Source organism: Dermacentor andersoni, chromosome 5 (assembly GCF_023375885.2).
Source record: "Dermacentor andersoni chromosome 5, qqDerAnde1_hic_scaffold, whole genome shotgun sequence".
NCBI lineage: Eukaryota > Metazoa > Arthropoda > Arachnida > Ixodida > Ixodidae > Dermacentor > Dermacentor andersoni.
In genome coordinates this window covers 95464232-95479757 of record NC_092818.1, presented here as the reverse complement: position 1 = coordinate 95479757, position 15526 = coordinate 95464232, and the positions used below count along the sequence as shown (strand labels likewise).

General features: G+C 45.2%; 1 protein-coding gene across 1 annotated transcript; it reads left to right on the top strand.

Moving 5' to 3' along the window:
* Positions 1-9291: 9291 nt before the first annotated feature.
* Positions 9292-15038, top strand: LOC126530916 (glycine receptor subunit beta-type 4-like). Its single transcript, XM_050178244.3, has 3 exons — positions 9292-9458; positions 13511-13692; positions 14651-15038. Exons 1-3 carry the CDS (start codon positions 9341-9343, stop codon positions 14864-14866), a joined length of 516 nt encoding a protein of 171 aa, XP_050034201.3. The 5' UTR covers positions 9292-9340; the 3' UTR covers positions 14867-15038.
* Positions 15039-15526: the final 488 nt, after the last annotated feature.

Below are 15526 nucleotides of genomic sequence, written 5' to 3'. Positions count from 1 at the left end.
CCGACATTTCTGCTTGCTTCTTGCTCATTGTTCTGCATACTTTCCAATTCTCTCTTATCGCACACATTAGGTGGTTCACTAGTGGACGTGAAGCACGAAGGAAATAATAAGTGGGACTAAAAGACGGACACAGACAAGCGCTTATCCGTGTTCGTCCTTTCGCCCCTGTTTTTTTTTTTTTTTCCTTCGTGCTTCAAGTCTACTGTTGATAGAATGCCGACAAGCCAGCTCTTAAGCCTTACTTAATTTCGAGTGCCTTATATCTTAAAAGACGTGTTCTTCTCTGTGGTGCGCCAATGTAGTTCAAGAATTGCGTCCCAATTAATATAGAACGCATTCCGCGTTTGTTTTCTTTAATACGGCTAGCGACAGCCCCAAGAATTGCCACAAATAGATCTTATGTGAAATGAAAAAACTATGGGTGCATGAAATCAGCGCCGCTCGCGCTTGCATAGAATAATGCCGAAATATTCACCATAAAGGCTATTTCTTCTTTTTCTTTAGCGGCACCAAATTTTTTAATATTTCCCGTGGCAGACAGCACAGTTCTAGCTCTTGAACTAAGTTACTCGACGAGGTGGCTATTCGGTCATTCCACGTCAACTAAACCAGCATTTTTTTCGACCATGACAGATATAACTGAAAAAACAGAGGTCCTCTAGAAGCATGCTCTATTACGCGCTAAGGCCACGCGAGCCTAATCGTCCAAATCGTATCACAGGTTCGATTTGAGTTCGATAGCAAGCGGATAGCAAGATAGCTTTGACTGGCACTCCAAGAGAGAGAAAGAGAGAGAGAGGAAACGATAGGCACACGCTACAGAAGCAAAATCGCCGCCCAAGCATTCTGTACAGATGGCTAGCCAGCGAAGCTGAAACGTGTGGCCCCGTGCAAGCGCTTTTGCGCTTCTTGCGATCTACCGGCCTGTGTGAACGACTTTAACTGGAACGCCTTTTGTGTGTGTGTCTCCATGTGTGCGCGTTCCTTTCTTTTTTAATTTCCTTTTCTTTAAATTTTTTTTTTCGTTTTCCTCTCTATCATCTTTCCAACCCCTATCCCCCATCCCCAGTGTAGGGTAGCAAACCGGAGACTCATATCTGGTTAACCTCCCTGCCTTTCCTCTTCATTCTCTCTCTCTCTCTCTCTCTCTCTTATCTCGACGGTTCATTAAACGACGGCTTGGTAGGCTTTCGGATCCTTGGTACACAGTTGCTGCTTTCGCTCGGCTGCACGAGCCTCTTCTTGTGCCCGGGCTGCAGCATCGACACGGCGTAGACGAGCTCGTTTCCGGTTCTGCTCGCCGCGTTGCTGATCGAAAGCTGCCTGCTCTTCAGGAGTACGTAATGCGCGCGGCCTACCCATTTCGGCGCCGGAAAAAAACTACTGCGCGGCCTCGGCTGCGACGGAGAGCAACGATGTCACTATCGTCGTCGTCACTATCAATCTCGCGCCTCTCTTTCTCTTCTTTTTTTCATGCATGTGGTTGCGCCGGAGTTTTCGGCGTACAGGCGACCGACAAACGGACGGACGGTCGGACCATTCGGCTAGCCATACACAGCTTCGCTGTAAAATTTTCACGTGTTTGTTGAAGTTCAAAACTCATTCTCCCTATTTATTTTTCTTCCCAAAACTTTTCTAGCATTTTGGCGAGAATTTATGGTTCTTGCCCAGCTGAGCCAGAAGGCATCAATCCGCATTTTTTTTCAAAGGCATATTGTAGGATCCAATCATTCAAATGGTGCGTATGGCAAGACAATGGAGTAATGTGACTGCCAGAATAACAAATATTTCAAATATTTGAATACTTTAGGTGCTCTTAGTATCAGCAAAAGGCGCTAAAATTGCAATTAGATGTTTTTTTTTTTTGAAACGCGGAAATATCCAGAAGCCACAAATTGAATATAGAATGCTAGTCCAGTTGATATATTATAACTGAAAAATACATGAAGCTTTGAAAGTTAGCACGATTACACTAATTTGCGAACTATAGCCGATGAGCTCGAGAACGAATTCTCAGGACTACACCGGCTTCGATATACTAATTTTCAAAGTGTCCGACGAAATATGTGCAGTAAATTAAATAATTAAAACGTTAATTTTGCGTAATTATGTTATTTATTCTATCAAGCAGGTTTACATTTTTAGATGTAATGACCGTCTCATTGAGTAATCTAGCCCAAAGGTTAGAATGGTGCTGTCTGACACAGGCTTTCTATTAAAAATTTGCTGCAGCTAAAGAAAAAACAACCTGTATAGTATATTGACGCCCAAAGTAGGAGAACGTGTGAATGTCTCATGCAATACTATGAAGCTCTTCGCAGAGAAACGAAAGCCCCCTAATAGAATTACATAACTGGAAAGGGGAAATTTATCGCCCACGAGACAGCAGAACGAAGTTACAAAGGAAAGTCACATGGGTTCCCTTTGTAAAGCCTTGCTGCAGTCAAGTGAATGACCATTTTCCCTTTCATGAATCTTCCTCCATCTTGCAAGCTTGCGCAGAACTAACATGCTAGATTGCAGAAGTTCATCAAATTCGTCATTCTTGTCGAAAAAATTGCTGTGCTCCTTAATTTCAGCGAAATCAGGGTTGACACACATCCTTGCATAAATTTCGTCGCTCGCTGCAGGAACGCTTTCACTGACGTCTCGGTAATCATCCTTCCAGATAACGAGTTTGCACGTACGTGCCTTATTAGCTAACATTTTTTTTTTCACGTTTACGTCGTTTCTCGCTATGCTACTTGCTATTTTAATTTGGTCAGTGTTAAGCACACATCTCTTTAATATTTGCTTCAGGTGCTCATATTGTGTTTACCACCATAATAGGTGTCTTAGATTCGGTTGCAATCTCTGCACTATAACTTCAGGGGGAGCAGCACTTTTGTCCTCGTTTTTACAGTGCCGCGGTCGCGCCCTGCACCACAGTGTTCGATTTGACTTCGTGCAAGGAAATTTCTGCACGGGTGCACAATTCTACACTCGATACTTCGGAAGTGCAGACATCATGCACGCTATCTGTTGAAGACGGCATGGCGCAGCACTAATTAAATAATAGTGCGCGAATGAAAATATACTCCGCTTTGTTGCAAGAGCTCCTAGGAACAGCTGGCATATAAGGACGTGAGGTTCAAGTTCGATGCCTGGATGGTTGTGAGGGCAGGTTAGTAAAGTCATGTGACGCATTAAATTGCTTTCCAGCACACGCGTTTCTATTGGAATCCGTTCTTCATGAAAAAAAAAAAAGAACAGCTTTCACGCCCCCGACTCCGTTCACAGGACGTAGTATTATCACGATATCGATTATTGCGATACCGAAGAAACAATAATTTCCCTTTTTTGCTACGAGCACATTTGTCTAATGGTGAATTCCACTGGTCGATTCCGAGCCCGTTTTCTCGCTCCGCGGCAAATAAATTAAATTCCACGGGTCGACCTATAGCGCAGCTTTGTGTTTTCCCCCACTGGTCGATTGGGATTAACCGGCTCCGCGACGGAGCGCTCCTCGTTGATCTGCCGAGCAGAAACGGATTTCACCGGAATGCAGCCGACGCGACGGCGTAACCTCCGGATTGTTCGGGTGGCTTGGTGTTTTCAGCTATTTTTGAGGAAGTTGTTTACAATCTCGTAATGGCGTCGTTCAACAGTAAGGCAATGATTCTTGCTTTGAGCGATTCTGACCGCAGCTCTAGTTCCTCGGGAAGTGGCAGCAGCGACGACGAGGAGTTGTGCGTGCTTTACAATATGGCATTTAAGTTGTAAATGATGAAATCGCGATTTAGCTGGCGCTTATGGCAGGCGCCCAACTTCCACTGCGCTTCCTGCCGAAGCATGTTTATTTTTTCACTTGTCGATCTGGATTGGGTCGCCCCGTACTGGACTCTGCTGATCTCTCGTGGATTCTACACCCCGCTCTAGATCGACCAGTCGAATTCACCATAAGAGGTTCGCGATGGGCCTGCGCATTAAGTTGATTGGGGATAAACTTAGTGTGAATGGCGCCCGCAGAACGATGTGGCGACAACAGCAGACGTTATGCAAACGCGCCCCCGCCGCAGGCTTTGCGCGTCACAAGAGCAGACGCTACGTCACAACGCGCCAAACCCTCGAAATGCGCTTTGCAGATAACAGGGCCTACTCTTTTCCTGTTTTGCTTCAGAAATAAGCGTGCTGTGTTAGTGCAGGCACAGCACATGAAATTTATGAACTGGCACAGCATTCTGGTGCACTCGCATAGTACCGCAACGGAATTAGTGCAGAAAGTGCATCCAAATTGAAGATACCTGATATCGTCTGTCTTGCTGAGTTCAAGCCCGCATTTTAGCGCGTGCGCGTAATGTCCTATTCTACTAGATTTTTCACGTAACATGGAGCAACATTCATTTTTAAAAACATTTAGAAAGCCTAGGCTTCTGGGAGGGTCAAGCCAGCAATGTGTTCTTAGAAACCTCCTCAGGAATCTTTCAGAATTTTTGGCTGCTCATCAATAAATTAGTTAAGATTACTAAACCAAGTATGTAAACAATTAACTGTATGGTCCCAATTTCCCTCCAAAGTTTGTAGAACACATCTACAAACATCGCTTTGAATTGGTTGACACGCACTGCCTTTTGTGAAAGTGTTTTTGTCACAATTCAAAGACCACGGGGATCTTTTTTTTTTTTTTTAATGTTTCGGGGGATTTCTTTGAAACACAGCGTTATCACCTTCTGCCAGATTCCGTGCTACGACAGAGTGCTGGTTCATAAACACATCGATATATTTTCGCTTCCGTGTGCACAGCAGTGCTACGCAACAGAACGTAATACTTAGAACTTCAAAAGGCCTTTCTTTTTTTTGTGCTCTTCATGCTTATTCTCCTGTTTCTTCGACTACGATTCCCATCGCCACAACGTGCTCTCTTCTGCAGATTCAGAGACTACGCAGAAAGCCATTCTGCAGTGGGAAGACGTCGATCCAGTATTCTTTGAGGGGGAAGTGCAAATTCCTCAGTTCGACCTGCTGGAGATGGTCTACGAGAACTTTACGATGTCCTTCGATACAGGTAGAATGCTCAATATTGCATGACATAGAAGTAGATTATACACACGATTACGAACGCAAGAAAGGGACAGGAAGAGAGAGAAAAATAAAAAGAGAAATCAGGGATGTTAACTACTGTCTATCAGGCTACATTACGCAGGGGAATGGGACAAGGGAGACATAACAATGAGAGGGAGGGAGGGAGGGAGGGTAGACACTGATTATGGCAGTGGCTGCACAGACACTTGACGGTGATCTACTCAAAGCAATGAATTGGACATCGATCGTATAAGTAAAAGGGGCAGATTGGCACAACAAGCGGTAGATATCCTCTTCGCAGCCGCATACATTATCATGCAGCATCCTTATCACATGCAGCATTATCGGCCATTCCATTAGTGTCAAGCAAGCTCTCGTAAGGGCAAATACTAACCACAACCGTCACGGAGGAGATGCCTCGCGTCGGTGTAGCCTGGATTGGAATTGCTGGGAAGGGCGATGTTCTGTGCAGGCCCGTGCGCCTTATATTTGCGCTATTCTGCTTGGCTAACGAAAGCGAACGCGCCAGATGGCGAACCTCCCTCGAAGCGTGTGCCCTAGGGCATGGAATAGGCATGTGGTGGTCTTTTTCATGTCGTCTTACTCTATCTCGTAAAACTATTTGAATTTATTCTCGCTAAAACAGGAAAAACACGACCAGTAGCTTTTACTTTTTACATACAAATATCTTTCTCCGATTCCGTTGGGAAACGTTTTACAGGCATTACATATCTCTTCATTTACAAGCATCTTTACAATATAAATTCCGCCTGCTTAGCTTTAAAAAAGTAGGTTGCGTGCGGAGCTTAGCAGTCCAGCAAGGCCACGACTCGCAAACGCAAAAACAACACAAGAGCAATGAAGCTACCAGATCACTAAAAAGAGGAGGTCGAAAGACAGTACGTAGCACAGTCGGTCTACAACAGATCAGTACCGGAAAAAGAGATGTATAATTTATTAGAGGAACGGCAAGGAGGTCGGCCTGAGCTAGCATGCTCTGGCCTGCTATTGTGCATAGGGGAGCTTTAGTGTTGCAGAGCAGTATATGAATATTATATTGCCAATGCACTACTAGAAATAAACATTGTTACGCCATAGCAGTGTCAGGTACTGAGGTGCTGCACAGCTGTAGGTGAGGCATTCTAGAACATCTAATCCACAGCACAGAAGTGTATTGCCCCGGGCGCTAACGTAAATGATATTTACTCGAATTTCGCCTTTTGAACAATCTCTGGTTCAAGGCCTAGGTCTCACCTGGCTCTATTGCCTCAGGAACTGACACTGTTTTTGTTAAAGAAAAAAAACTACATTAGGAAACGACCTATTTGGGATCTTTCTCTCTCACTACCATTTTTCGAGTGCAAAACTGTTCTTGCTAGTTCCTCTGCAGGTAATGCAGTATTCGTCGTCACACTTATCTCATTGTAAATTGCTGCCTTCTCTAATGCCCCGTTGTACATTGAAGTTGTGCATACAAAGAAAAATGATAAGAATAAAGAGGACACCTAAGCTAGCGGCATATAAGAAAAACATAAGCGCTGCGGCGCAGGAGCAATTGAATTATCTCACGAAACGAGAGTGAAGGTCACATAGGCATCATGAGAGGCGCGGAGATGTGGTCACTATTTCCACTGGACTCTCAATGGCAGTAGCTAATCGCTGCGTCCTATCAACGGAAATCCCACCTGCAACGTCCTACGAACCGAATTCGATGCTCAGGATGCTGCAGTTACGGCCTCCACCCTGACCTTTTCTACGCGAGGCAGCAAGCAGTATAGGTGGCCCCGTTCTGATTAGAAGTTGCGTTCCCGAACGGTTGCTATGAACCTCACGGGAATGACTGATGATGCTGCGCGCGCAGGGTAACGCTGCGACGAGACCATCTATCACCTTCTATACGCCTGTCAGGGTGACCAGATGAAGTTGGGCCAACAGGCGGTTCACACTCTCAGGACAAGCCCAAAATAAATGACGTCGTGTGTCTAAATATGGTCCATCTAATGAGCTGAATATTTTAGAGAATACGACTTCAGCTCTCGTAGATTACTGACCATTTATCGTCTACAAATAAGGGTTCCAGAACACCGACCTCGTTGGTCCTCCGCACGTAAGAGCCCGAACGCGCTGTTCTAATTTTTGATCCACTGGCCTGCGTCACGTGATCGCCGCTGACCGCCCGACACTTTCCTTGCGCGTCCGTGTATCCCGGAGGCTTGCTCTTTACTTCTCTAATTTTTGAATGACCTTTATCACACTCTTCTGACAAACTACATGTCTTTAGTTATATTGTCTCCATTTCACCATCTTGAATTAGCTTATTAATTTGGTTGTAGGGCACCAGAAGACGCCGGAAACTTTAGCCATTGCATTCACCTTTATTGCCCTCGCATTCTATTTAAAGTCAGCTGCTGATAGCTTGAACGTATTTCACATTAGTGAATAAAAGCGGTAAGATTTCAATAGACCTCTGCAACATTGAGGATGCATCCTTTTTTACTTGAAAGGAGTGGGAACGAATTCAGCAAAAAAAAAAAACTGGTTTACCGAATCCTATTCAATGAAGTGCCCATGCAAAAATCGCAATTTCCAAACATAGGCTGCATATTTTAGAAGTAATGGAGTCAAAGTTGATCATGTAGCACAAAAGCATGACATGACATGACAAGAACTTTATTTGAGTCCTGAGGGACTGAGATCTTGGGGAGCTGAACACCCATAAATAAAAGAAGGCCGTGGCGATATAAAAAAAAATGGGCAGATACACTTAAGGCTACTTAGGTGTTTGAATGCGAAACCATTATAGCCTCTCTTAGTGAAATGCTTTAATTTATACACTCACTATATAAACTCATGACGTGGCGCCACCTCCACCCCATTGGCGGAGGAGGAGGAGTAGATTTTAAGGAAGAGAAAGGAGGAGAGGTCGGCCAGGAGAGCGTGTCTCTAGCTTGCTACTCCTCACTGGGGAAAGGGGAAGTGGGAAATACAGGGAAAGGTAGGCGGCGGGTGATTATGTTATGGGACAATGAGATACTATGTACACGTTGTCCAATATGCGGATGCGCACTGTAGACGCAATACACGCAAGAGCAATCTTGTCCACGCAAAAAGTAGTCTTGTCACAAAAAGTTATTGCGCAAACACATTTCGCGCTGACTACACGTCTCACAGGTTCTAGAGGCAATCGTCTAATACCAGTGGGCGCTCTCACGTACCCAATGACATGCGCACTCGGCCACATATTTAGTCAGTCAGAACCGTGGAGCTGCCCTGGCGTCAAGGGAAGCGCGCTCGCCTCGCACCCCGGGAGCCCGGGCTCGATTCCCAACCAGACCGAAATGTACGAACTTTTCAAGTCCATAAATTTACTGTGTATACAGGAGCCTCCCTTGAAAATTTCACGTCAGTACGAGCATTCTTTGGTCACGTGTTCTTACTCTTTGCGCCGTCGGCCATTTTTGGTACGATCGCTCGGTTATGCCGCCGCCGAATTTTCGCGTAAATTGAGCATATAATGATTTCGCATGAAACCGGTAGATCTCAAGATATATGGTCACAGTCGATATTGCGGACTCAACTGACAAGGTAGCTCTGATCGGACACTCAGCCAGGTTTCTACTCTGTTTACTACAGCGGTTGCGGCACTGATGTTTAGCATCACTTTTCAATAAAAATGCTATACCTTAAATAAATAAAACCTAAATCCGCATAACACATATGCAGTAATCCGTTGATAACAATGATATAAACACTTCTGCACTGCCTGTGCAGTGTTTGAAAGATGGAACTTCGCCCGCCGTGGTGGCTTAGCGGCTATAGTGTTGCGCTGCTAAGCCCGAGGTCGGGGTCTAGGCCACTGTAGTCGGGGGATCGCATCCCGGCCGCGGCGGCCGCCTTTCGATGACGGCGAAATGCGAAAACGCCCGTGCACCGTGCATCGGGCACACGTTAAGGAACCCCAGAGGGTCAAAATTAAAGCGGAGTCCCCCACTACGGCGCGCCTCATCTTCGTGGTTTTGGCACGTAAAACCCCAGAATTCACTCATTCAAAGATGGCACTTCATGTTTGCAGATTATAAAGCGGTGCGTATCAGAACAAGCGTTCTTTTCTTTCGTCGAATAACCGCCGTGTAGAACAACACAACGGCTGTTTCCATTACGACGCTCTGAACCATTCCCTTCCTTGAACGTTGTAATCGTGCAACTTTTTGCAGGCACCTTCAGCGTACTGCGAGCCAACTTCACCATATCGCGTGAGCGCGGCTTCTACCTGATAAACATGTACTTCCCCACACTGCTTAGCGTCGTCATTTCCTGGTTCGCCTTCTACCTGCACCTCAACATGGCTCCCGGAAGAATCATCCTCGATCTAGGCATGCTGCTCAACCTGCTTTCTGGTAAGGCTAATAAGATATTCTTAAAACAAGGACAGCGAGATAGCAGTGAATGATGAAAAACTTCCTTTCCCTGGGGCATCTTATGCAGGTAGTTTTCTTGGCATGGATTGTAACCCACCGTCGCAAAATGCAACGCAGTTTTTAATAAAACTTCTTCTTGGGCAAGTTGATGCGATTGGCGAAAACATGAACTTTAGGGTGCTAAATAAACACACGCAAGGGAGAAACACAGGCACACAGAGAGTCGTGTGTCTGTTCGTGTTTCTTTCTTTCTTTATCTCTACTTTGTTATCATTTTACCTCCCCCTTCCCTCTTTCCCCAGCGTAGGATAGCAAACCGGATCTTCCCCTCTGGTTAACCTCCCTGCATTTCCCCTTTCATCTCTCTCTCTCTCTCTATCTCATGTGTCTTTTTAGTGCGCTAAAATCAAGCAGTATTTTTAACTCGTTTTTTCAATCCATGTGAACATTAGCGCAGTTAACTATGCAAGAAATCTTTCAGGCTGGCGCACGCCCATGACATAGCACTTTTCTAAGACTCTGGAGTGAGCCTGTTGCTTCCCTATAAAGCTGTATAACTGGTATAACTGCCTTCTGCAAAACCAAAATAGTTGCCTGACCCTCAGACCACACTATGGTGTCGAAGGTCTTCGAGCATACTTATAAGGCCGATGCGAAACTAAAAGAAAAGAAAAAGAAAAGAGACTGTTACTGGCGACAATAGGCTTTATATAACTTAGCAAATAAGACACACAATATTTTTTTTCGTACAAAGAGATTAAAAAACACAATTATTGTATTATTCGCGCCCGTACAAAATATGGCTCAATATTCCAAGCGGAAATGACTTGCTCAAATCCCTTATTAAATGCATTAATGATATTCAGGTTTGGCCTTTCACATAACACTTGCTTCACTGAGAGAGGTTTTTAGGTTTTACATTTTTATGCACCTTGTAAACTGTGACACACTTCGTAAAGTGTGACTAAGGATCGATATCGCAGAGTCCGGTGCGGTGAACTATCACTCCTTGTTCTACGTGAACAGATAACAGAGTTGCGGGAAAACGTGACGTATGGAAGGCAAACTGCCCTTTTTCAATGTCACTCGACTGAAAAGGAGGCGGTAGCGGCGCCAATCTGTTAAAGTGCTCGCCTACCCCGCTGCTTTCGGAGAATCACAGGACGCCACAGCTGAACTGAGGAAGGACACTCTCAAAAGAACCAAAATAAAGAAACCAAGAACTCAGCACAAGGATAAACTTAGAAAAGACGGAGACAGGAGGGAAACCCTTATACACTAAGGACTAACGTTATAACAACGTTCGTCTTCTTTGTATACGTGTTTCTAGATGCTTTCGCTTTGACTTCTTGTTTGTTTTTTTAGCAAACGTAGACAATTGAGAATATTACCTAAGGTACAACCATCTGTCCAAAAAGGCAGATTTAAAAAAACTAACCCTACCTGTTTCTCAATATAATATATACATACACATACCACGGAGAAAAACACACCGAGCCGACAAAAAGAAATGAAGCTTAAAATGAAGGAGTAAAAGCAACAAGACATCCGTCCCAGATGCACACGCGCAAATTAACACAATTGATGAACACCGCAAAATAAGAACGCTTGACCATCTTCAACCCTGGCGCCCGAATTCATGCAGTTCACTGACACGTTTAGCTCTGCAAACCCGGTGAAGTTGATCGTTGCCGTTGACATTTACGTATGCGTGAGCTCCCTGCGCGTTTACAAGACGGTGCTGCTAATCAGTAGTTACTTTGATGACATCTTGCAGTGATGGATATGTACTTAAGAACAGTATTCACACGATTGCAATGTACAGATACCGCAGTAAGGGCCACCATCGTAGAGACAACGAATAAGTAAAATATGTAAACAAAACACCCCCATTAAGGTAACGAACATAAGCCGGGTTCAATAAGGCTACCTATGTCGCTCTAAAAGCTCACGATCCACCCAGGTGTAGCACAGGACACAACGAGTGCTAACGACGTGTGAGCGCTAAGAGGAGTGACACTTGATATGCAGCCGCTGCGATATGCGGAATATCGAGAGAACGCATCTCGAAGTACATGATCTCAAAGATTGTTCACTAGCTTGCTCAACTTTCTATGCTATTTGCAAGGTCAAGAGAGAGACATAAATAAAACTAAAGGAAAAACAGAGAGGTTAACTAGAGGATATCGCCGGTTGGGTTCTTTGCAGTCAGGAAAGGAAAAACGCGGTACGAAAGATGAGAGAATAAAGTAAAGAAAATTCAAGGTCACTCCGCCCTGCGAAGGCGGATGACCAGCTGAGCAGTAAACATCGTGGTAAGAAAACTTGTAGTAAATACTTTATTGCACCCCTCACTGTCTCTTAGTAAAGACAGTCACAGTGGATTTATAACAATGGGTTTGTGGTTGCTGTGGTATACACTGATGGGCATGCTCGCAACTGCAAACACATTCTTTGATAATGTCAAATCGATGCACGTACGGCGCTGGGTGGTCGGTTGGGCCGGATCCGTGTGGCATCGCAAACGATATGTCTGCAACACGAAACGCGTAAACCACTACCTTTTCGGTCCCGACCCATCCACATTGAAGTCACTGACGACGACCAGAGGGGTAGTGTCATCGCACCTAACCCACGCAAAGTGAGTAGCCATGAATCTTAAGGGGCATTTTAAGCCATTGCATTTTTGCTTGCTTACAGTGGTATGTGCCATTGATGATGGCAGTTTTGGGCAAGCTGTTCCGTATGTTGTATGCGTGATTAGAAAGAATGTAAGCACTGTTCGCTTCACTTTGCTGAGTGCTTGTGGCCTCTGCCTTACGGGGCCATGATTCATTGCGTTTTTTTCTCGCTTACAGTGGTATGAGTGCTTACGGGGGTATGAGCCGTTGACAAAGATTGTCTTTTTGTGCACACACGAAAATCTTATGGTACCTTGCGGCACTGAGGGCGCCTCCTCGCATTGAGGGCGCCTACCCGCACAAGCAGAAAGACACCTTCCTGTCATTTCTTTATTAAATAAATGATTTTCTTTCTCATCCTCCTCCTCTATAGCACCTTAGCCATATACAGCTCCTCTGTAAAAAGAGGTAAGAATGAACAAGACGGCGAACTAAGTCGGCACTTGTCTCACAATTTGTCAGGACAAGACATAGTCACACACAGGGTCTGTCTCACGTACACATTTTTACTTCCTTTAGTAAGCAATTGTCCGGCTGATCTAACGGAGAAGAGAGCGCTGCTCTTTGCCGGTTAAAACGAGAGCACTCGCAAAAAGGGTGTGGGATCGTTTCACTGCAGGGGTCAAATAGTTTAAGTTAAGCAGGCGGCCGGAAATGGATAACGTAATGGGGAAGACGGAAATCCAGTAATGTTATGTTACGGCACGTCAGATCACGCTACGCTAGGGTTACTGGATTGGCGCGAAGCTGTAGACGACAGAAAAAGGAGAACCCTCCGGAGAGTATGAATAAAGGCCTTTCAGTTTCCGGTTCTCTGCACTGCATGTCTTTCCGCAGACTCGAGCTGGCCCCAAATACCATATCTAGTTCCATCAGTGGAGGGCCCAGTCTGCAGCTCGCGTTCAGACTACAAGACTCTCCTCTGCACGGTCCCATACTTAATCACGTACTACTATATCTATCTGTTGAACTGCCTCCAAAGCTCATCTTCTAACAGGAAGAAGACGATGCAGAAATCTTTCGCGCCGCTTCCAGCGTCAATTTCACATAATACTGCCGTAATACTTGACGTAATACTGGGAATGTTGCTGGACATAATGTTGCTCTAGCTATTGCTGTCAATCCTCAGTTTTTGAAGAGAGAGAGATACAGTTTTGGGGAAGCGCACTTGCAATTACTTAGTGAAGACACCCTTATCCCCTAGTCGCATAAATGCTTTTTTTTTCATACTATTTGCATTCAGCTTGAACAGTCGCGCCTCAACGCTCGGTGATTTCACTCATGACTTCCTTGCGCGGAATGCTGTGACATGCTTTCGGTGCAATGACACTGGCATCCGCGCTTGCGCAGTGAACAGGGGCGTGCGCTCGGAACTGCCTCCAGTGTCGTACATGAAAGCCCTGGACGTGTGGATGGGAGGCTGCATATGCGCAGTGTTCGGATCACTGCTCATCTTCTCCGTGGTGAACTACATGGGGCGCATCAAGCAGCGGCCCAAGCTGTACCGAATGCTCGACGACGCTGCATTTGTCGTAAGGAACTTGTAACAATGGCCGTAATGAGATCGCAAAGAAAACGTCTGCGTAGTTCTGTCAGTTCACTCACTAGCTTCTATTAATACTACATGGTAACTACTACTACTATCGAATTAAATGCTGCTCACTTGCTAACAACACCTACTAATATATTACCGCTAGCACTATTTTTGCTAAATTATTGCTACCTATTGTTATATGCTACTTTGCATATTGTTACTACTACTACTACTACTACTACTACCACTCTTGCTACCACTACCGTCGTACGTTCGCCACCACAACTATCAATTGTTCCAGTTTCTGCTACAGCCGCCACAACGGCTACTCCACTACTGTTGCTACTACAACTACTCCTACTACTACTAACTATGCTATTACCATATCAAAAGGACTGCTACAGCCCCTAAAGCAGTTATCAGAACGGTCTCTGTGACTTTCCGCGTGGTCATAGCTCATGCGTTTGTCATGAATTTATTCCTACGCATTTCCATAAAACAAATAGTTGACACAAAACATTCCTGCCTGTCACCTCGCTCTTTCGGTGTCTCGTTGTATTTGGAATGCCTACACATCTTGTCTAGGATGCAGTCAGCTTTTGCTTGTGGCCAAAGTCAATTTCCATAGCCTTTCTTCCAGTATTATTTCACGCTTCTCCTTGAGACATTAATTCAAATAAATTCTGAAACTTTGCTGCGTTGTTCATGACCTTTACCTTTCTCAGACGCAGTCGTACCGCAATTTAATTTACCATTTTGCCTCAAGCAGTAATCTGGGGAACGCACCTTTTAACACTTTGATGTTTTGAAGGTTATACTTCATTTAAATCCCTTTGTGTCATGTGACATAGCAGCAGCACCACTACCTTGTATCGTATTAGCATAACTAAACGTTAAACTATGTTTTTTACCTGTGCAACATTATTCAGTTTCTCGAATTACACTTGTTTTCTCAGCTCGTGACAAGAAAGAAAGAGTTGGCCGAGGACCCAGAGAGCTACGACAGCAAGGAATACGACGAATTGCACCGGAACCTGAAAAGAGCGCAAAGCATCGACCGATTTGCCCGGGCCGCCTTCCCATTCGTCTTCCTCGTCTTCAACACCGCCTACTGGTCCCTGTATTCCAGCCAGGAGTACATCAGCGTCTATGGCGAACTGGAGCTTGCCTAAATTGCGTCGTCGTTCTTGAGGTTCTGGTGATCAATCAGGAAAACGGAATATGCAAATAAAAACTGTCGATTTGGGAGCGTTTAAAGGAAACTACTATGCTAAGACAAATTTTGTTAATTACGCGCCGGATTTCTTGGAACTCTCGAGTTCGGCGCAGCCCAGCGAGAATAAAATTCGAAGCAAGACAACCTTTAATTTATTCCTGGGGTTACACCTGCAGGCAAATGGCCATAACGGAGAGACGGTGCGAAGACTTCGTCGTTCGGTAGATGACACGATCCGACTCTTGCGTCGCATCACGAATAGACGCAATGGTATGCGTGAAGACTGCGTGATCCGTCTCGTGCAGGCGTACGCGATAAGCCGCATAACGTATGTTGCCCCCTACCTTAAGTGGATAGGGTGCGAAAAAAACAAGGTCGAATGCATGATACGAAAGGTTTTTAAGAGGGCGGTCGGCGTTCCACTCAACGCGAGCACCGACAAGTTTCTGGAGCTCGGGCTTCACAACTCACTTGACGAGTTAATCGAGGCGCACGACATTGCGCAGTACGAACGATTATCTCATTCAAAGACAGGTCGATGCATCCTCGAGGCACTCGGCATCGCGTACCACACTCAGCATGGAGAAAAGATGGCGGTTCAGGCCTCGGTCCGCGA

Excerpts from the sequence above, each read along its gene's own strand:
- LOC126530916 (XM_050178244.3), top strand. The coding sequence starts at position 9,341 with ATGTACTTCCCCACACTGCTTAGCGTCGTCATTTCCTGGTTCGCCTTC. Across the intron at positions 9,459-13,510 it reads GCTGCTCAACCTGCTTTCTG|TGAACAGGGGCGTGCGCTCG; the intron begins GTAAGGCTAATA and ends GCGCTTGCGCAG. Across the intron at positions 13,693-14,650 it reads TCGACGACGCTGCATTTGTC|CTCGTGACAAGAAAGAAAGA; the intron begins GTAAGGAACTTG and ends TTGTTTTCTCAG.